Genomic DNA, 23,683 nt, shown 5'->3' with positions numbered 1-23,683 from the left:
CTACATTAATTCAGCTGGAAAGAATTTTCATCACCTTGTCTCTTTCCTCCCCTCTTCTGCTGCTTCAAAAATAGCTCTGGCTTGTTTGCTGTACCGCTTATGTCAGTCTGATTTTATGCCTGACTGGATGTATACAGACAAGCCCATAGCCCATTAAACACCAGCTACCCAGATCTGTACATACATGCACAGTCACACAAACACAAAGCACAGCCCCCTCCCTTGGAGGCCATGCTGGAAAGCAGTGTGTTTTCAGAGGCTTTGCACTGTATTATGTTTATAGCAGGCCTCAAATAAGGGCTAGGCAACAGGCCACAGCCTTTTCTGAGGTTAAAAAAAAAAGAGGCAGAAAAGCAAAATAACATCCATCTGTCTTAAAGCTGCAAGCGAGGACTTTCCCTGTGATGAAAACACTTTGAAATGTGCGTGCATTTATCAAATGACCTAAGGTCATTTGGCTGGGTGCTGTTAGTGTTTGTGTCCATTAAAGACAAACAATCCCTCCCAAAGGCTTTGAAAACTATTATCCATGGTTGCTGGGAAGGGAGCTAAAAAGGTGCAGACGTGCAGAAATTCCAGAACTGCTCTTAAAAAAAAACTTCAGGTGAAAACTCCTGAAATATACAAAGCTGTCTGAATGAGATTTTTTCCTACTAGCGCTTTTTAATCACTGGGGTTTCCTGAACAGCTTTTCTTTTTAGAATAAATCAACTTGCTGAAGCCATTTCACTAATCCCAGATTAATTCCATTCAAATCTGGCATCCTTCCAAAACCCAGTAATCTAAAGCTCAGCCTTCAAGACTCAGCTCATCAGCTGTGACCTGCCTCCGTGATGTATTTTTAAATGAAACTTTCTCAGCATGCCGTGACCCAGGAACATTGGTTACCATGAACTGGAGACTTCCACAAGGAAATACAGCACAAAGAAATCTTGATTGCTCATTCTATCCATGTTCCTATATAGGTTTAAATTCCAATATGCATTAGCTATTTTATCACTTATTATAAAAATTAATTAGTACCTACTGACACTTCTGTACAAAGTGATCCCTGACTACTTACCTGTTAAAAAAACTCTCTGAAATTTAAGAAGGGAAAAAACCCCAAAACGTATACCACTTGCAGCAGTCACCAGAGTATGAAGGTAGCATTAAAAAGATGAGTCTCTCAGGCACAGGATCTTTGTTACGGGTGTTTGCTTCTAAATGCAGTTCTGTGTGTATATTAACAGGAAAACATTCAAACAAAAGCTCACCATATAGCAACACATTAGCATTTTGACACACAATGCATGAAAAGTAGTTGTCATTTGACATCTGAGGACCCCTTCAACTTCAACTGCAATCCAACAACCCAGACATACAAAGAACTAGAACAGACTGCCTGGGAAAACTGTGGTGTCCAGTCACATAGGTCTTTAATGTCAACATCAGAAATAAATGGGTAAAAGTCAGTTCTGCCCTGGGGCAGACAGGTGAAATAGACGACTGCCCAAGATCACTTTCCAACTAGATCTCCTGGTCTGGTTTTTTTTTGTTTGTTTGTTTGGGGTTTTTTGCTGTTGTTGTTGTTTTCTTGTTGCTTTTTCTGGGGCATTCCTTCTCATCTGCTTACTTCTAGCAACCCTCTTAGCTTTTACTCCTATTAAGATCAGTGTAACTCTTAGAAATAAGCTTTGAACAAAGTATGAAAATTAAACATTGTCTTCTTACCCATCCTCCTTGTTGAATGATATAGTCTGCAGAATAGTCTTCTAGATATGTCACCCCAAAGTTCACAAGTGCACTCAGTGGTTCCTGGCCCTGTCTAGTTAACTCCATCAGAAACTGTTGTAGCAGAACCAGGGGTACCAAGACCTTCAAAAAAACAAGAATTGTGAATAAATACAGAAAGTCTTATCAATACTACTGTGTAGGTAAAACAGAAAATTCATGTGGTCCACAGAACAGGTCTGCATCTACAAATTCAAAGATAGCAGGGACTATACACTTCATTTTTGTGAAGACACAAAGCAGGAACACAACACAATTCAGAAAGAACGAACCTGATAGAAAGAAATCTGGTAAGCAAAACACCACAGCCTAACTTGAGAGTTTCACAGAAACAGGACCGCAGTGCTTTCTTACACCCCATTTTTTTCCAGCACAAGATTAGGTAAACAAGCACCACAGGTCCAGAACTTGCTACCCCAGAAGTGAAAAGATGCCACATTGTAAATAGTTTGAAGGATGTGCATCCAAATTGTATTCAAACAGCAATCTCATATATATTCTTGAATACATACACAACACTGGACAGTCTGTAGAAGTTCACACTTGACTTTCAGACAAGACAGAAACAACTCCTCCCAGCAGCATAACGTTACAGACTTGTTTAAAATGATGAACACAACCCCCTCTCCACATTAAATTCTCCCTCCTATGCCAAATTTAACACATACAAAATCCCCCCCCTTATTTCCTATTCTCATTCCTCCTTCCAAAACTTTTGTCTTTAAATGAATGCTCAGCCTTAACCCAAATCTGAATTGCTCTGGAAGATGCAAGATTCTGTGAACACACCTCCTTCATATTATACAGTTCTAGACACTTTCTTCTGAAATTATGTTTTTGTTTGCCTAAACAACATGCAGTTGAACTTTTAAACTCTAAATTTATTATCCAAGAGCACGCAAGTGGCCCTCTGGGCAAAGTTTATATGCAGCACTTTGCCAGGTTCAGGAAACTTGTAGGAATTGAAGTCATTAGCATCTGAAAAAGTACTATTATGATACAGGAGAAAAATATTTGCAAGCATTACTGCACCTAGTTTGTGACAACTGCATTGCATATCTATTCACTGTACAAATAACGTTTTTTCCCAGCTGCACAAGGCAGATACAGGCTAATAGCACTGCCCAGACCGAACTCCACAGGCTTCCTGCCTTTGCCAGTCCCCTCTTCGTACAGCCTGGTTTTCTTCTATGTAAATATCCTCCATTACTATTGCCAGAAATCACACCTTAGGATGCAAAGCTGGAGGAAGATGAACAGGAAAAGCAGGCTGGGTTTTAGATCTGTACTAAATCCATGGTGGATCACTAAAACCAGATGGGCCTTAAAAATGCCTATAATCTGATAAATTTAAGATGTACCAGCTGTTTAACAACTGAGAGAGTCCAATACTATGGCAGACAGGTTATAGTACTGTTCTTCTGGGACACTGCAGTCACGTAACTAGGAACAAGATGGTGCTTGAAATTTAAAAGCTTTGGGGTTTTTTGAGTTTCTTGTAATTAATCTCAACTCAGGGGCAGAAGAGGTGCAAGCTTATAATGCACAAACATAAGGAGCAGGTCAAGGTGAGGTAAGTGTCAGAAGACACTTCAGTCTTCTTGGATCAAAGGAAAAAAAGCATGCTGTCAAGACTAGGCATCTTTCAGAGGCTTTGGGCACACCCACATAACTCTACAACAGCAGGAACATTGAGATCTCAAAATATTTGACATTTACTGTAAGATGAAGGCAAGAGAAACAAAGGCAAAAAAAGGCTGCTTAGGAAATGAAGGGAGTTTATATGTTGGCATACTGAACATGATTGTTGCCATCTTCCTTTGCCAATTTAAAATATCTAATCCATCCACTGCTCCAAAATTCAGCAAGCCTCTGCAGGCCTCCGGAGCAAGGAACCAAATTCAAACTCTAATATTTAGTCCCATGCACACCAACAAACACTGCCTGGTTTTCCTTTCCCACTGGAATTATGGACACTTCTGCGTTTGAAACCACTAGGAACAGGAACAGGTTTGCATTACACTGTCCCTAAATTCATGAAAGAAATCACCTTCACAGTACTTCCATAAAGGTTAACGACAGCTTTCTGTACGCAAGAGTAACTATTTGAATGGCAATGAGATTTAACTAGACCAAAGTAAAAATACAGCCTTAGCCATGCAAAGGAAGTGCAGTTCCCTCCACAAGTACACATGGGAAGGAATGCTAGGGGCTATTTATATTTTGACTTAACAAGAACATACACAATATCAAGCACAGCATGCCAAAAAACAGTTGGCAGGTGAAAACTTCCAGGGAATCATTAAAAAAACCACTTTACTATCAGAAGATTTCTGACTATTTGTGTAAATGAAAGATTTCTGTCAATTATACTATTGCAATCCCATAGTACAGTATTACAAATTTAAATGTATGCAAAAAAAATTATTACAAAGAAAGTTCATAGACTTTGAAGGAGCTGTATGCAAAGCAATTGTCAATTCTGTGTACCTTTTGACTATTTCAACATAAAATTAATCTAATTCTTTACATGATTATTGTTTATGTTTTTGTTTTATTATTCTTTGGCTCCATGAATCAGTAAAAATAGGACATTAAGATGACTGCTAACCTACTTACCAGTTCAGCTGACTCTCAATATCAGTATTTGTTATCCTTTTATCTGATGCACAAAAGTGGGATTATGTATCCTGGAGTATGTATGTATGTAATGCTCAATTTTAAGCACAAAGCATAAAACCTCAGCAACAGAGTATTTCAATTATTAAATTTATTTTATTACAGAAATATAATTTGCCGTAAGTTTGAGGTGATTTTGGTTTGTTCTAATGAGAGCCTTATTTCAAATACAAGGTGAAGACTCCCTTTCTCTACAGAATCCAACATCATGCTTATTACTTCACATCATAATTTCTGAGAAATACATGAAATAATTTCTTTTCCTGAAACTTTTCTACTGAGAACCAGCACTTCTAAGATCTGCGGGTACATTTTGCTTCTGTGGGATGTTAATGGAAGACCTGGTGTTCGTATGTATTAGCGTATTCTATAGTACTTCCTCATTCAGATACTCATGTTTTAGTGACTGAAAACATTCCTTTACACCCCACATGCTAGTCAGTTAACCAAATCTCTTCAGCAGTTCAAATGTACCATTGCACTCTGGAAAAGATCCACATTTTTTAAGTGGAAAAAATACCAGCTGTATTTAGAAGTGTCTTCTTTCTGCTCATGCTTGCGTAATGCATAGGTTCTTTGAAAACTGGTATGACTAAAAAGGACACCTTCCCCACTGCCAATCAGAGAGATCAAGCCTTTGTTCACATTCCACCTCCAACCAACTAGCCAGCAAGGTAATCCATACCTCCCAGAAACATATGCTTACCTGTATGCCATGTTTCTCATACACACAACATCAAGGAAGATTTGCAAAGACTACTTTAAACCTGTTTTGTGCCACAGAGATACTGGGCCTTTAAGTGATCAGTGTGGTGCCCTCAGTGCATCATATTCAATATGTTAAATAGGTGGGGCTTTTATACATACCTATGACTGCAAAGACTCAGAAATTTAAAGTGAGATTTTATATACTAGTTCATAGGCTACTGGAAGTAAAAAGAGCATCTTGCTGTGCAAGATGCCACTAGTGACCCCAACAGATACAGCTTATGTATAACTGAAAACACATTCCATTACAGCCTCAATTTATTGCTGTATGTCTGCTAATTAGACCTAACACTGTGTCAATTTATAGCTACTTTTTAAAATTTTATTTCTAACGGCTTCTTCTTTAGAGTAAAAATTAAGCCAGGTTGAGGTCAGAGGAAAGGTATCTAGATACTTTCTGTTATAAAATACGATTCTGATTAAGATGATAAAGGAATTTAAAAGGAAATGAAACCAACACAAATGTATTCCATCTCCTCAAAACAAGTATTATTAAAGGAACTGCTAGGCATTCCTGAAGCATCAAGCTACCACAAAAACAATATAAACAGATGCTGTAAGCAAAGATGATGACAAAAACATCTTCTGGATGATGTTCTCAATCACAAGCTGATGAGGACCAAAATCCACTAGCCACAGGGGCTGGACAATTGTAGCAGCAATGAAGGCTGCACCATAAACCCCTAAATATGGCTGATCATCTACCCAGGTCTGTATCTTCAGGAGGTGTGTACCAGTAGCATATGGAAACGCAGTAGGCAACTGGCAAACTCCATCCATCTCCTCCCTTGCCAGCTGAGCCACAATGACTGATTTTATGCTTGTTTTTTGTTTTCACCAACTGAAAAGTAAAATGTGCTAGTTTAAGCCACCTTCTCGATAATCAGATTTCATGGTTCTTTAAACTAAAATGCTATGAATCACAAGATGATAAACTGAAAGCACACACACCCCGATTATAATTGGTGGAGCCACGGGCAGTAACTTGTCAAGCAATGTTTTAATAAACTGCTTTAACAGTGCCCACACCCTTGGTTAGATGATCAATTTCTGAAGCAAGCAGGGAAATCTAGTTAAGGAAGAGTATTTCTGGGGAAAAAAAAATGTAAAGAGGGGAAAAAAGATTTCTTGTTCTATTTGAAATTTAAGACTAAATTTTAACACTCAACTTGTGATGTAAATTTGCAGTTACTTAATTCTTTCATTCTTTTTCTGATCCCCACTGAACCCATCAGAGAATGATTAAGATGACTTAATCTTAATTGATTAATTAAATGACTTTGAATCACTAATGAAAGATTAATCTCGGAACAGTAATTCTACTCATTCTACATTAAAACTATTATAAGATAGTTCATTTACAGACTTGCATATCGTTTTAAAAACAAGCTTCAGTTCATTTGAGATAACTATTACTGAAACCAGGTAGGCACACCATCCTTATGTTTTCTGAACAGGTTAAATATTGTGAAGATACTATCAATTTTTATTTTCACCATGTTTAGTACTTTTTTTTTTAACATGTATTTTGAACCTGAGAGAGAACAAAGAAACACTAGAGAAATATAATGGAAACATCCATCTCTGATTTCTTTACAAAACTGTTAGAAATAAATCTCTCTTGATAATTTAAAAATGTTTAATGATTTTTTTTTTAAAATTATGTCAAGCAAAACCTCTTAACTTTTCATTTTACTGTAAAAAAGGAAAATTGACATAATACTTCCATTAGATAACTTCTGGTTAATTATCTACAAACCACATATTATGTCCACATCTACCATTCTGCAAGTGAAAGTTATTTTGTAACAAAACCAAGAGCGTTCTTATTCTTTGTCATTTGTGAAGCATAACTGTACCTAGTAAAAACATTACAGACATCAAATAGATGTGAGAGATATCAAAGTGAAAATCACTTATTTGGTACCTTGTTCCATCCGCTGGCATGAGCGGCTGTCTCTTGTGTACGCTCTCGATATTCTTGATATGTCACTGGCCTGCAGAAGTTAAATCAACACTGAAAGTTATAAAAGGAAACAAAAGAACAAGAATAAAATAAAATTCTCAGTTTTCAGAGAACAAAATATTTTCACATGTATTATAGCAAATAGTTTTCAAGAGCTAACAAGTCTCGCATTTCAGAACATAAAACACCAGCACCAGACAGGGTCAGGAAGGCATCACCTCCTCCCAGTTACGTAATTTGATATAATTGGGTAAGTGAATTTCATAATTCGATCTCCACAACTTAAAGGACATTAGATAAGTAGGTTCTCTGATAAGATACCAGAATTTCTAAGCTCTTGCTAAGATTTTAAAGATAGACAATTCCACTAAGAAATTTTTATTTGAGATAGAGGCCGATACAGAGTAAAATTTTTATAAATATAATATAGGCTGTGAACCAACACTGACTGCTTGACCACATCAACATTATGAGTTAAAGCCTTTATTTGCAAAAAGAGCACTTTTGATCACAAACCTCTCTTCATATTTCAGTAGATACCTCTATTTTAGATTTATCACATCTCTATTTCTCTGAATTAGGATGATGAAATTCCTCTCTTTCCTCCAAGATCATATAGTACCTTAAGGGTCAGTAAAAACAAATACTTTTTGCCAAGTGACACCAGAAGATGTACTGCTTCAAAAGCAGTTGTCCTGAGCCAGACCATGACAAAAGGCAAGTTCAGACTTTAGTTAAAGGGAAATGTGGTAACTAGTACTGGACAGAAGACCTCTTATCCAAGAACCTGTCACGATCTAACAGCCTACAGTACCATAACATACTTGTTTATAGGCATACAAGAGGACAGAAAAATATAAGCAGGAAAAATAAGTATTGAATCAAATGGCACTACTGTAGCAAACGGGTAAAAGAACAGACTTCAAGCACACTGGGAAAAACATAATTTGGGTTTGTCATTTTAAGTGCATTCTCTTAACTTCTTTGGTACATCAGTTCCTTTAAAATGCAAATCCAAATGAATCAGTGGGATGAGAAGAGCAACAGCTGCAGGAAGGATATTATCAAGAGATTAAACAGTAGCTCTAGTTTGCCTTATAAAAAGGCACGTGTGTCAACACATTTTCACAGGCATTTCAGACTTAGTATGTATGGATGGATGCATATACATAAATCTAAAAAAATACTTAGAATGCAAATATTTTCCCATAGAAAGCACAAGAAGCCTAGAACATCAGGATACTAACAAGCTAGAACCACTTAATTTTCTAAGACCTGATCTCAGGAACTTTCCAAAAAGAATCAACCTGGAGTGCACCGGTTATGACCCCTCAAAGTCAGACAGTCAACCAATTATCTACAACCTTTAAAACATTCAAACTAAAAATGCTGTTATTTCAATTTACCATTTTAGACACAAAAGATGGATTGCAAGGCTTACTGATAATTTTCCAACTTGTTGCCAGTCTGTTTTTCCAGTGTAGTGAGGTATTTATCAAAAGCTTAGCTCTTCAGAAGACACTAAGTGCAAGTTTTTAAGGTCACATGGGACAAATGCCTGGCTTGTAAAGGCAGATAAGCTTCTGCCATTTCTGGAGGAACACACCAGCATATCTTTTGCCACTTAAGGAGGAACTTGTACCCCACATACTCTTTTCTGTGGGTAAATAATTGTTAGTTTACACTGTACTGAACTTACTTTTTGACCCTATAGAAGCAGACAGTATATATAGTAGTTTCTGAAAGTTAAACAGTAAGTTGACAGAGTGTACTTTTCCCTTCAGTGGCTCATGGAAAAAGAGACAATGATCTGTCTAGTCAGGTATTACATGGCACCTTTGCTGTGAAATCCAGGTCAGAGTCATAAAATCATAGGACAGTTTAGGTTAGAAGGGACCTTTAAAGATCATGGGCAGGAACTATCTTTCACTACATCAGGCTGCCCAAAGTCCCGTCCTATCTGACTCTGAACAGTCAGTTTTAAATCATACTGGTCATAAAAATTCAGCCCTTAGCTGTTGACTAGAGAGCTAGTTAAGGAATAGATGGGCTAGTTAAGGAATCACAGAACGGTGGACATTGGAAGGCACCGCTGGAGCACATCCTGTCCAACCTCCCTGCTCAAGCAGGGCCTCCTACAGCAGGCTGCCCAGGACCATGCCCAGACGGCTTTTGAGTATCACCAGGGATGGAGACTCCACAACCCTTCTGGACGAACTGTGCCAGCGCTCAGTGACCCTCACAGTAAAAATGCGTTTCCTGATATTCAGATGGAATGACTTCCAAATTTGTAATCTTCCAGAAGCCTACCATAAAGAGTGTGAGATGCCTCCAATCCTTGTATGGAAGGCTTAAGCTCCATGCATCAGAAAATTTACACTAGGCACCGATATCTAGGCTTCCTGTCCCTTGTTTAAACACTTCATTAACAGCTATGCAAAGTTTAGAGGAGTAGTACTAGAGATTCTCAGCTTCTTTTGAGCCATATTATTAAAACCAATCCACAAAACACAGACTCAGATAGCTATTTGCTAATGCTGCCTTCACAACTGCATTTATGTCCCTAAAGTAGCACCTTCCAATGCCATCTCTCTAAAAATGTATTTCAGAGGTCACTCAGAAGAGCCAGCAGTAATTCATATGGATCTATTAAAATCAGGCTAGTAATTTATAATAGAAAACCAAGCAACCACAACAATTTTACCAATTCGCAAAAGACATTAATCAAGATACTAGCATGCAGAGTACAATGTAGTATTTAAACAGTAAGCTTAACCTGGCAAGACAGCTCTTAAGGCACCAAGGTTAGCCCTGGGGCCTACCTTTGCTTCAGATGTGTAACTGAATGGTGGTCATAAAACATCTAACTACCATCCTTTCAGTGAATCTCTCCCACTCATCTTGAAGCCAGACTACAAACCTTCAGCTTCACTCTTAACTCTAAGGTAGAAGAAGTTAATCTGACTACAGCCCAGCATGCATTAAATTGGCAATGGCAACCAGCAGCTGCCAGCTGCCAGTTTCACCAGCAACTCAAACTACTTGAATTTGTCTCAGAAATTCAATGATAAACACTTAGAAAAATTTTAGAACTTACAGGACTGCAAAGAACAAATACCACAAAGAAGTTTTCACACATTACAACACAAAACAACAAAACCAGCCAGATAACAGAATGCTGTAAAAAAAAGAAATGCAATACAAAACATAGTCCCATATTTAGCATTTCAGCACCAGTCACAATGCCAAAGGAAACACCTTCCCTTTGAAAAAGCAAATAGAAACTCACTTGCTAAGCAAGCTCTGCAGTGCTTTGTGAAGATGTTCTTTCAATTCCTGGGCCACCTTTTCTCCCAAATGAGCCAGGCAGTCTTCTATTGAGCTCTCTGGATTGGCAGGACTGAACACTGGGGAAGTGTGACAGTCAAATCCTGTAGTGGTAAATGCTGACAGAAGAAAGTACGCAAAATAAAACAGTATATAACATCAACAGTCTCAGATTTCTTATCCCACCAGTTAACACAGCTTACATGAGGGACGAAGAAATCACAGCTCTATAGTCAAAGCATGCTATGAACAAATTCTAGTAAAACAAGTACAGTCCAAATATATTCTGGAAGTGATACTTACAAGCCATAGATGACTTTGAGCTACATTACCCCTCCAACTCTTATTTCACAACTGCATCCTAACCAATAAGATAGCTGAATGTGTAACTATTCTCAACTTTAAGCTGATACCAACCCTGATGAAGCAGCAAGACAGCCTTTTCCATGGTAAAATTTGCCCACACATGGACATATCTGCAGCAGTACTGCAGTATCATTTTCTAAAGTAATATGTTGTTCATATAACTTTTTCCTTCTCAGTTTAAAAATTCTAAGAAAGGTCTATATGGATGAATGTAAACAGATCTAGAGCCTTTCTACTTCAGGTTTCCAATTTTCAACACACATGCAAAGCAAAGATTGTTTCCAAATCATCCTTGCTGGGAGTCATATAAAAGCTACATCTACAGGTCAAAGCATGTCACAAAAAATAAACCTGGTGGAATGAGAAATACAACGGTTTAAATCCACACTCCTCTGAATGTTAGGTGCTAAGGAATGATTTCACTTCTGTCATCAACTGGAACAGCTAAGGGCTGCTTACATTTCATTACTTATAATAGCCCATTAAATGTCATTCAATTGTTTGCTTTGGCAAGACTCTCCAACTCCAAACGGTAAAGTTTAACTATTCAACTTCATGTGACAATGTGTAGATAGCTTGAGGGGGATGTAAAGAGATTCAATGTGTCCAAAAATCTCTTTAACTAGAGTACTTGTTACAAATTAACCACCATTACAGCACACACAGATTATCAATTGAAATGGGAAAATTAGAAGAGCACCTTCCAAGATTTCTTCATCAAGACGTTTGAGCTCCTCCTCGATTTCTATTTTAATCTTCTCCAAAGCCTCTTTCTCCAAAGCATGTTGTGCCATAAGCTGTTGTTGAGTCCCTAAAAGAAACCAGAGAAATTATTCAACTGTAATATTTCAAATAAGGATATAAGATAATGGAACAAAATATTGAAATATTAACTGTAGAGGAATTCAAGATGAAAGTTCTATTTCAGACAGCAACATAAAAAGTATTATCCCTGAAGGGTACTTACTACAAAAGTTTTATTATATGAGCCCAGAAACACATAAAACTACCAGGCCTATTCAAGGTAGAACAGGTGATTTAAATATAAACATGCTTTAAAAATAAAATACATAACAAATGTGGCTTAGATTTATGACCAAAATCAAACCAGGGCATATAAACAAGAGGTCACCAAAACTAATACACTCATTATCAAACTACACCAAAACAAAGCAGGCATAGGCATAATCTTGATTTTTAGTAGCAAAATATAAAATTGGTATTGATGCCTGCAAAATCTACAAGAATACTCAGAACAACTATGCAATATCAATAAAGGGTCCCAAAATCTATTAGCTGTGCATCATTTTGCTGTTCATGAGGAGTCTAAAGGCCAGAATTAAATAATTTAAGACTGAGTTCACAAGTAACAATAGAGGCAAAGGACCCCACAATTGTCAGACAGTTGTCATTTCTCACCTCCTAATCAAGTCATTTAGGAATCTGAAATGGCTGCCTATCCCAGAAGTACACATGTCCTGGTTTGGGATCACAAATACCTATTCTGTGTGCTGACCCTAAGTATTTGGTAGTAAATTGTTTCAGCTGTATCATTCAGGATTACATTGACTCTCATTCATCTTAATTAGGCTGTGGCAAAACAGACACAAAACTGTTTCCAACCAAGCCAAGGTATTTAAAGCATTTGAATCTTTAAGGAATTTGCTGAGTGTCAAGTTTTCCATTATAAGGCCTTATGGCAAGATAACTACTCAAGTAAGTGTTCTATGGGATGGGTACTAATGGAAAGATTAGATGTCTGGGACAGAGTTCAGCTCAAAACTCCTGCTGTTTAGCTGATTTTTTTGTTTGGGTTTGCTCATCTCTTATTTCTTCCATCAGCTTTCAAGCATGTCTTCACATCCCATTCTTAAAGCACACTACAAAATCTGTTCCATTAACTGTTGTTTTATTTTCACCAAACATCACTGAATCAACAGCCTACCACTGAATTTTTTTTCTTCCTTTCAACTCCTTAAAATGTCCTGCTTAGAGATGAAATGGATCTCTGTTATATGCACATGAATATAAAACTGAATCTTCTATCAACTCACTCCTGGAATAAATAAATAAATAAACAAAACTGCCCCCCAAACTCCCTTCCAGACATTTCCTTCCCTAAGTTTTAGGTCAATTACCAGTCCTCAGTAGCCTGCACCTTGCTACTTTCAACAGTATCATCGACTAGGTTACCCAAAACACATCTTCTTAGCTGTCTTACTTCTGAATATTCTTTAGAATTCTTTTTTGGGACTTCATGTTCTCGTGGGCCCAAGATTTAAACACCACCTCCTGGCCATCCTTCTGTTTATGGTGCCCATGTCCACTGTTCCCTTCTCATGCACCCAAATACTGATGACTCTCCAACCTATCTCACCCTTACTGTACCTACACCAACTGCCTACAGCTCTGCCTGGGCATCTAGGCATCATTCCACCCTACAGACATCCTTTACTCAATTAAAGAAAAAGTGGAAGGAATTATATCTATAATGTTGCTATCATCTGACTTCATTTCTTCCTCATCACTTGTATTTCACATCCAAATCTTCAGGTAAGTCCTGCAACACCCAGTGCAGCTTTCTGGCTTGTCTTTCTTCATTGCTGTTTTAAAGACAGTAAATCATAATTTGGTGGTCTTATGAATGACTGCCTATTCAGTTCATTTCGATTTGTATCTGCTTGAACTCACTTTATGTGTTTTATTACCTTCCCCTTTCATCATAATGGACACATAGTAACACTAGTTTTCCTATCAGAGTGTGTGAAAAACATAACAGTAACAATACCAGCTAACACACACAGATGTGTAGGAAAAGTACACTGCATTTTCTGTATTTAAAAAACCACTATAGACAGTAAGTGTGCAGTCTCCTACAATTGAAAAGTAAGTTAAAAATCCCCAGAATCAACCCACTGCATGTGTGCTAATGCTTAAAAATTCAGTGCTCAATAGATAACTGTGAGACAAAATCTTTCTAAAGCAACGCACAAGTGTAAAATGTTTACACTTATTTATGTGAACAGTTTAAAGGAACAATAGATCATCACTTTAATTCCATTTTACTTAACCACACAGTTACCAGAACATCATCACTATGTTCAAAATAACTTTATTTAGCTTCTTCAATTCCTTCTCAAACAGTCTCTTTTTGCCACGCTAAACAACAAATTCCAGAGGAGCAAACTGTTCCTCCTTTTGGTTAATGAACATTCACTAATGCCTTGTCAGTCCCTTTAAGTTGCCTCTTTGAACTACTGAACCACTGCTTCACAGTCAAGTACAACAAGTATATGCAAGTACCAACTCTTTATTTTAACCTGTGCTTCACCCTCTATATGGAAGGGATGAGGTTATTTAGAATAGCATCCATTCTCACGGGACTAATGTGATGATGATCACACATGACAAGCTGTCATACTTGATAACAAGTCACCCGGAAAACGGAAGGAAGAGAAATTCCACTGCTGCCAGCGTACAAAAGAGCTGTTTAGATAATCAGTGCTGCAGTCAATGGTTTCCATCTCGTAACACCCACAACTTTGCAGCAGCTGCTGATTCCAATAGCACCTGACTATTCGGCCCTGCCAAAACATCAAAAACCTACCCCTCCCAGACCAGTGACTTCGCACTGTTCATTCCCCTAATTACCAATGGACTTCAATTTTTTGCATCTACAATTGTATGTTGACCACTACCAACAAAATCACACACAGTGCTGGAGAACAGCATATTCCAACGGTCCTAAGCAAGCATTATCTTTTTCTCTTTTAGACAGCTTCCAGGTCAATTTGCAAATAGGTAGAATAAAACAGTAAAATAGCTTCTAGTAGATGAGAACATTTTCATTGTTTAATAATGCAAATGGTCACACCAGAAATGGTACTTGTAAGGCCCATAAACACTGAATGCTCTCCTATGCTGAAAAAATGTGTTTGCCTAATACGGGCTTTTGCTAAACTGACTCTGAAAGGCCTCTTCCTAACCCAAAGACACAAGAAACCTCAATTACACAGTCCTACAGGAAGAAGTTAGTGCATTCTACTTTCTATTTATATAATAAATGTTCCCTTTTGCACAAGCATGTTCTTGTTAAGATTTTATTTTTCAGGTATTTAAGAGAAAATGTATTCTGAAAGTCCACCAAGCACCACATCACTGACAATCAGATAGTGCTATGACTACTAGATAAAGGTAATACTTCAGTAAAACTCCACCAATAAAGCTATTTCAGAAGTTTAGCAGCAATACAAGACTAACCCGTTCCCCAGGTTTGATCCCAGGAGGAGGAGGGATGGGAAGTCATTCACCAGAGCTAGAGAGCCTGCACATCTGATTCTACATTGTGTCAAACTAAGGCTAACAAGAGACAACAGCAACTACTAGCACCAACTGAAAAGGTGTTACATTTTTTTAGTTCAAGTGAATGCAGGGTGAATGAAAAAGAAAGCCACTGATGTTACAGATTGCTCCTGACATTTTTCTTTCATGCTTACAATCTTTATTTGTCAATATCTGTTTTCAAGTTCTCCTAGGTCTCTATATTAACTTCTGTATAGCCAATATTGACTTAAAAATGTACTTTCAACATGATTCTAGTATTTCTTTAACATCTCAGACTTTTAAAACAGTAACACCTAAAATTTCTGTAAACACTGAATAGTGACAAATATATAAAAAATCTCTTTACAAATGTATTCATTTCCTTTAATGAAAAGTATATCCATTACCCCAGCAAACTCCAGAACAACACACACTGCCATACACAGATGCAGCCCTTGATTTAAGGAATTTTTAAAAGAAGCTCTTTATAAACCATAAGAAGGCTCAGCTTAAAAGAAACTAAACTAGTCCCAAATATAGATAATCAAAAAGAGACAAAACTTTGCCAACCAGCAGCCAATTTTTTAATATTTTTTTGGGGGGGGGGGGAGGGGGGGGGCGGGGCAGAAAGGAGGCTTAATTAAGTGGGAATTAACATTCCTGGAGGCAACACCTCCTACTTCTCCAAGTCACATCCCAAAAACTCCCTATCCTTGTCTCAGTTCAGGAAATAGCTCCCTCATTAGCACAAACTGGATTGGTCTGACCTACAGCAAGTACCTTTTCAGCCTGTGACTTTTCAGCCAAAGCAAGTACATTCCGCCCTAAGAGGAAAGTTTCTCAGGAACCAGTTATTCATCTAAGCTAAAACAGCCTCAAAAACTCCTTCATTTCCTACAGACCAACAGTAGGTACTATGAAGCGTAAGTGAAGATCCAGGGATAGAGTATGAAGAAAACCAAAATATCCTGCAACAACCAGTCCAAATGTCACCTGATGACAAAATCTTGCAGTGGCAGCTATCCAAACCATGACTGTCAAAACCATGAAAACAAGGTACTACGGTTACATTTGGGATGGCCCTTAAGGATCCTTGAGCTCACCCAGAATGCATGAAACCTGACCACCTCTGCCTATCTGTACATGTATTTCCTGAGACATAAGAGTTTACTTCTAACCAAAACAAGTGAACAAACGTAAAACATTTCTCCCAGTAACCCAATTCAACACTGCTCAGCTGTAAGAAATGTGTGTGGGAAACCACTGAAATGCCTTGATCACCGACTATATACAGCACTTTATATAGTAACTCCAAAACCGATAATAAATGGTCAAAAGAACACTGTGCGCAGTAATTGGATTACATACCGTGGATAGCATGCACCTCAGGGAAACTGTAAAACTGTCAAAACCTTGTTCACCTCTTGAGTAATCTATGCCACCTTGCAGTAGTGGCATCGATTATAAATCTTCCAGATACTATGTGAGCTAAGGGATTATTTAAGATTTCTCATTCTGTCAAGGAAAACACAGAAAAACTACTTTCCTTCACAAGCTTCATTACAGCCACAGGCTCATGGGATGGGGTCAAACCATGGGGAAGAAGATTAAAAAGTAGAAATATACTGAAATTTACTCCTTGATGAAATACAAAGAAGCATTTGTAATACAAATATGTTGAATCACAAACCAAAGTACTCTGACTTACTTAAAAAGTAGTACTAACAACTGCAGCAGACTGGAAGTTTCTATAACAATAGCGAACTTCTGTGGGGAGAATGTAAAGTTTTCCAGTATTTCGTATTTATTTTCTGTGTATGACCAGTAGTTACAGATACTACAAGATTTCTGAAAAAATACTAAAGCATCTCTCCACAGTCTAATGAGCAGATAAGAGAGCTTCTACACATTTTAGGTAACTGAACTCATCTGTTGCCTCAAGCCACATGAACTTACACAGATGATCTTACTTGTGTTTTATCAGATTTTTCTGAGCAATTTGTAATATTCACCTACCTGAAAACCTATCACAAAGTAAAAAAGATTTTTCTGAGCAATTTGTACTATTCACCTACCTGAAAACCTACCACAAAATAATAAAAAAAAATTACTGCTAACAGACTTTGCTTCATATACACTGGAGTGAGTGCTATGTAGAATCACTATTCTGCCAAAACTGTAATAGGAATAATGTCTCAAACTATTGTCCAGTTCAGTTTGCTGGATTTGCCCCTGGAGGCACTGAAATCCACTACAGAATGCTATAGAGCTGTAATGTTAAAAGATTGGTTTGTCCAATAAAACTGTTTTGAAGTTCTTCAAGAACCTGCAATACTGCAAATGGTCGTCTCTTCAGTACCTGCACTGAAAAGAAGGCATCTAAATAGACATTTCAAAGTAGTAATCAGATGTTGACTTAGGTCAGCCTTCTTTGCTTGAAGCTAGAAGTGGTTTTAGCTCTTGTAATTGAAGCCATCTTTCTTGCAACAAAATCAATACCAACCAAGAAATCCAAAAGGAAATACAGCAAGGTAATTTTCTATGCAATTTGCCTGAGCTTTCACTTAATAAAATCCCTCCAAAAACCATCATTCTCATAAAGCATATTAAGTCTGCAAAAAACCCAAAAAGTTTTAACTTGAAATCTAACAAGTGTCTTAAAGATTTCCTCTTACCTGAGTTTTTGGAACAAAAAGACATACATTAGAAAAAGAACCCTAGTATGAAATGCAGGAAAGCAGAGGTTTGTGGAAGATGACCATAGGAGGAAAGGGAAGGGAATGGACAAAAACATTCAATTTCTCCTACCAGTTCTACCAGAGATAAAATACTACCACTCCTGTTGGGAAAGATCACTTTTTTGGTTGTTTTTTGACCCATGAGATACATTCTCTAGTTGGAGTGTGAAACTTCACTGAAATCTGGGAGACTGCTGTAGAAAGAGACTGAAGGGAGGTACAGAAACACTAACTACACCTAGGGTGCCTTATTTCCCCATGTTCTGTACACATGCAGTGAGAGAAAGGTCCGCCAGCATATTTCCACATGTTCTGTACACATGCAATGAGAGAAAGATCCGCCAGCAGGTGACACAAAGTGGCTGTCATTAGGACCCTGCTCTGAACCACCCTCTAGAGGAGTCTGGCCCTCACTCTCCAACACTGAAGGTGACAAAAGTTAACTTCACAAGGGCAATCTAGAACTAGCTTTTCTGGATACACCTCTTACATTGTAATACCACACAGATATCAGACAAAGAATAAGGACTTATTTGGATCTAAGAAAAGCATGTGCAGGGTAAGTAACACATACCAGAGCCAATACCTCATATGAATGTAACACATAAAACAGAAGTGTCCTCCAACTAAAATAGAAACCGGCAATAGCCACAATCACTGTTAAAATGGTTTCACATGAAAGGTCTGTCAGCACAATAACCAAACTAAAGCAAAATAAGATTAAATGACAGGTACTTTGTATCATTAACCCTCTCAATTCATAAATCAAGAGTGTTCAGCCACAGTAGAAAAACTACTGACCATGGTATTAAAGTACCACAAAAATCACCAACAAAGGGAATTTGGGATCAGTCAAGATATCATATCAACGGCTGATGACAGCACTTGAAAAACACACTGAGAGCACAATGTAATGTCATACTGCAACTATCCCTCATATGTCTTCATTACCAAAACCCAGAAGTTTCCTCCTCATGATGGTATTCTACGCAACAGCTATTAATTTTCATTTACTGGCTTTCACATCTCTTTTGTTCTAACCAGGCTTCTCAGACCATGCTTGTTACTGTAATACCCAGCTACCTCCCAACAGCACATTAGGCAGTGCAGGTAATATCTATTATGGGCTGCTGCTTCTTCTTCTCGCTCTCTCTCTCTAGGGGAGAAAATAGAGTATATAGAGCAGAGTGCTTTGGTACAGCTCTCCCCAGGTAAGCACCAGCCATGTGCCAGACAACAAGGAGATAGAGACTGTATATGTAAACTGCTTCATATTCAAAGACAACATATACAGTACTTCAAAATAAATGTACAGCTGTTACCACACATACCCTGGCAGTACAGCTGAAACAACTATTCAATTACAAGCAATCAGAGAAGAAGTGGGAGAAAGGATTTTTAAAAGTAACTGTCAGACAAATGAAAGCTGTCGGAAGCATGGAAAGCAGACAAGCACCAGGAAAAGTAAATTAGGAAAGAATGAAACAAATCCTGAAGCAGAAGGATGAAGTGTGTGCACTTAGTCCAGTAACAGCCAAGGCACTACAAAACAGTGAGAAACAACAAGGCAGATTAAAAGTAAGGGGAAATTATTTTACCCAGAGGCTTTGATCAGAAAACAGTAAAAATACTGAGATCTAATCACAGTGAAAGATGACCAGAAGAGGAGAAGTTCTGGCCACTCTCTGGTCTGGGGAGTGAGGGTGGGGAAAATGTTGGAGAATTTCCTGTTTAGAAGTTTCTTAGAGCAACAAGGATGAGAGAATAGATTTGGAAGTATCAATGCTTTACAGTATTTTAATAGCAGGCTGTAGTTGGATTTGCTATCACACAAGCTAACGTATCTGAAAAGTAGACCCAATGGTTACCTTGACTCAGGAGCATAAAGGTCTTCTTAACTGACAACAAAAATTTTATTTAAGCATTTGTAGCTTCCTCTTTATAAAGTTTTAATATTGCTCTTTAATTCAAATGTGTCTTGGAGGTTTCAGTAATAAGAATCAGTTGAAAGGTGCCCCTCAATTTGCAAGGATTTCAAAGGTACTACAGCCAAATTATTAAAAAGAAAAACTTTAAGACAAACAGTTTCCTTTCTGAATCTTGCATTTAGAGAACAAAGCAGACTCTTCTACATTGTAGTTTTATATGTACTCAATACATTTCCAGTTATAGCCCAGTTACCCCTGATGGGATATTCAGAATGAGACTTTATTGCCAAAATAAGCACGTTTTCCAACAAGAAGTTTTATGAAGCACCATCTTGCCCCTCCTTTTATAGACCACAGATGCAGTCAAAGTAATAGACATACCTTAAATATACTAAGATTTATTTTTTAAACGATACATAATATAACCAGCGTATGCTATATGCTTTAGTGTCAAACTGATAAAATCATTTCTGTCATAACTTTGATGCTATCTTCTCTTTTCTTTTCAGGAATTTCTTATATTGTGACAGGTAAGTTCAGTAAATGAGAGAGTATGCATGCTTAAAAGCTTCTTTAACAAAAAAAGATTCTGAAGACTGCCTTTGGGGGGTTTTTCAATATGCCTTTCATCACAGTAAGTTCTGAATCACAGGAACTAGTAGTGACTGAAATATTGTTAACAAGTGACAAGCCACCCAAACAATCTTGACAAACAACATTATTTAAATGCTTGCCACCACAAAATAAGGGAAGTTTTTACTATCTAGGTTTATGTGAAACATGATCTATCAAACTTCTTTTATTCTGTCTCCTATTTATTTCTTTAGCCTCCCGTATGTATAAACCGCTTCTGGAAGACACATTTGACTCTTATCTGACTCCATGAAGTCCTTGATTTCTTAAAAATAAATAAATAAATAGATGCAGCATAGGTCAGGTTAAGCCTTACATCTCTGCACTACCACTGACTGACAATAACAGAAGTGTTAACATAATTGGGCAAAACTATTTAGCACATGACACTGCTTAGCTGGGTATCATCACTCGGAGTTTACATTGGTAAACACCACCAACATACCCCTGCTTACTTCCACTGGCCTCCAAAAGAAAGCAAGCATGAGCTCCAGTTCTCAAGACGGCTCAACAAAGATAATAAATATCCACCTCTCTTAACCTCGAGACAGCTACTAAAACCACTTTTACTTGCTACATAAACACCAATTAAAGAAGTAATCTAAATACAAACAGCTTTGTTTCCATCACCATCTCTTCCCATTATTTTAAAATATTAAGAGATATATTACACTAAACATCAGGCTAATGTTCTGCATCCATGCACAAACAGCTGAACAACTAATTGCAAATACAGCTGCATATGTTAATAGGTACAGATGAATATGCAAATATTACCTTGAGTAGAAGGAGGAGGATGCTCTTGTGGCTTCTCTTGTGATAAAAGTCCCAGGTAGCTAAGAACTACATATTTTGTTTCATAGTGAAATCCTACAGGCACAGCAGTAGAGGACGCCATCGGGTTGGCTTGCAATGCGGCAGTGCTCTTACGGGGCACGTAGGGTTTTCTCTGGGTAACTGAGGAAGACTGTAAGGAAAGAATTGAGTGTTTTGTTTGGTTTTTTATAAGGCTGCAATAGGTCATGAACTCATACATAACAAGGAATTATGTAACAATCGTGAAGTAATACCCAGGTTTTTGCCCTGATATCATATGCATTCTTATTTTAATAAGAACTGTGGACACTAAAACCAACTGCCCCCCCCCCCCCCAGCACCCTGCCTGCCTGCTGCCAGCAGTGGCATTTCTCACTCCTGCCTGGCATATGTGCTCTCACATTAAAGAAAATTGAACAGTTCCTCACCACGTGTCTACCACTTCATGCTTCCCAACTCCACCAAACACAAAAATGCAAATGTATTCACATGTTTTTTGAGGTTTTGAGGGATTCTGAAGACTTAGTTAACTACAATTTGAGGTAAAAAGACAGGTTCTGAGGACTCTATTCCCCTAAGCCTCCAATTAGTATTTTCTGAGTCTCTGCTTTCTCAGATTCACTATTATGATGCTTAAAAATTTTAAGGCAAAAAAAGTGACCACAATTGCCTCTAATTCATTTTACTGCTCCAAAAGCAATGGAAAACATATGGTCAACAGAGGAAGTTCCACATTCATTGTAGGGATCGGAAGAACAGATGGTTGCTTGTCCTGGATTTCTCACCCAGGCATTAATACTTATAAACCAGAAATCCACACCTAACAGCAACATCTGGCCAAAAAACTTCTCTGGTTTACTCTAATTGTTTTGTCACCTTCTTCAAACATCCAAACAAGAACAGCAGGCAAAAACTAAGGTAGAGAGAAATAAAAAACAGCCATAAAAAAATATCTCAGAAAACAACATGGAAGTGGGGGAAAACCCATACAACAGATTGAAAGGAAGTATCAGACTAATCAACATGTTTTAGCTCTTTACAATAGGAACAGTCTGGATAACTACTTCCAATATGCTATCAACCTGATGAATCAAATGATAATATTTAGAGCTTTAAAATGAACTCTCCAAATTCGGTTCTCCGTCACTTCAGAGAGTCATTCCCAAACAAATAGTAGCCCATTCTTATCCATCAGAATGGATATCTAAATGAAAGGCATGCAAAAAAGTTCATGCTAAAGAAGAGCTGCTGAGGGGGCTAGACAATTTACTAGCGTGAGACTGCAGTTGCATCTAGAAGAAAAATTTAAACCAAGTTTAAAGGAGTTAGTATGAGAAAAATGTTATATACAGGGAACAGAAGCCAGAACATCTCAAGAGGGTTCCTAATTACACTGGAAACCCCTTGAGACTGAAAGAGAGAACTAGGTTCCCAAATCAAAGCACAATCTGCAAACAAAGCCTCAAGATGAAAAATAATAAATGGAGCAAGTAAACAAAGAGCATTGACCTGTCTAGCTATGCAAGATGTCTGGGCTAACTTCTAATCCCCCTCCTCCCTGGAAAGGAAAGATTAATAGCAGTTGTACATTGGCTCCTGAGGATAAACACAACTGTTAACTGTGCTGGGGCATGGTTACTGTGAGAGTAGGTAGCTTGGCAAAGAAAAATTTATCCAGCAAACTAAAAGCTGCAAAAGGGAAAGAGTTGGTGTAAAATTGGCTAAATGTTCCTTCTTTAGTCTTTAGCAGCTCTAGTTTGTGAAACTCATTCAGTATTGAAAACAGAAGAGGACTCTTTCCTGAAGACTATACTCTGGAAGCCGTGTCCTTTGCTATGTATTTCAAAACGCCTGAAATCCTTTACCAGAAAGATTTGGTTGAGTCTTTGCTATGGCTTGAACCAAAGTAGTGATTTATATAGGAAGGAACCAATGTTGAAACTTTAGAGTCAACATTCATCCTTTTTCCCTTGGAGTAGTAATCCTACATTTATGTTGTCTCTTCCATCCCAGAGTGCTCTACAGGCAATGTATCATGCTTCAGAAATGTAAGAAATTATAGCAGATAAGCACAGCTTTTGCACAATACACTGTTACCTTGCAGCTGCTTCTATAAACCGAGACTTTCATAAAGCAGGGAGATTTGGAAAAAAAATAACTCAGAAGACTTCCTTTAACAATAGCTCTGCCTTTCAGACTAGATCCCCATATCCCATCACCACATCACATGTTCACATCACCAGGTGTGAAAGATGCTATTCACCAAAAAGCAAAAGCTCCCCAGCATGTTTCAGTTCTGGTTTGTTCAGTAGAGATCCAGAGTCCTGAAATCAACACGCTTCTCGCAATGCCTACACAATGAATGG

The 23,683-nt window shown here is 37.8% G+C and overlaps 1 protein-coding gene across 1 annotated transcript in view; it reads right to left on the bottom strand.

The window, feature by feature from the left end:
- The window catches only part of BCL2L13 (BCL2 like 13), a 38,985-nt gene extending 17,517 nt beyond the window's left edge, over positions 1 to 21,468 (bottom strand). The window contains 5 exon segments of the mRNA XM_056339021.1: positions 1,714 to 1,857; positions 7,148 to 7,217; positions 10,476 to 10,632; positions 11,580 to 11,690; positions 21,279 to 21,468. Of these exon segments, the coding sequence (XP_056194996.1) occupies positions 1,714 to 1,857; positions 7,148 to 7,217; positions 10,476 to 10,632; positions 11,580 to 11,690; positions 21,279 to 21,399 (603 nt within the window). The 5' untranslated portion in view covers positions 21,400 to 21,468.
- Between the last annotated feature and the right edge of the window lie 2,215 nt (positions 21,469 to 23,683).

This window comes from Falco biarmicus, chromosome 5, assembly GCF_023638135.1.
Source record: "Falco biarmicus isolate bFalBia1 chromosome 5, bFalBia1.pri, whole genome shotgun sequence".
NCBI classification, from domain to species: Eukaryota; Metazoa; Chordata; class Aves; order Falconiformes; family Falconidae; genus Falco; species Falco biarmicus.
Note: the sequence above shows the minus strand (reverse complement) of the source record. Positions and strands in the feature narration are given on the sequence as shown.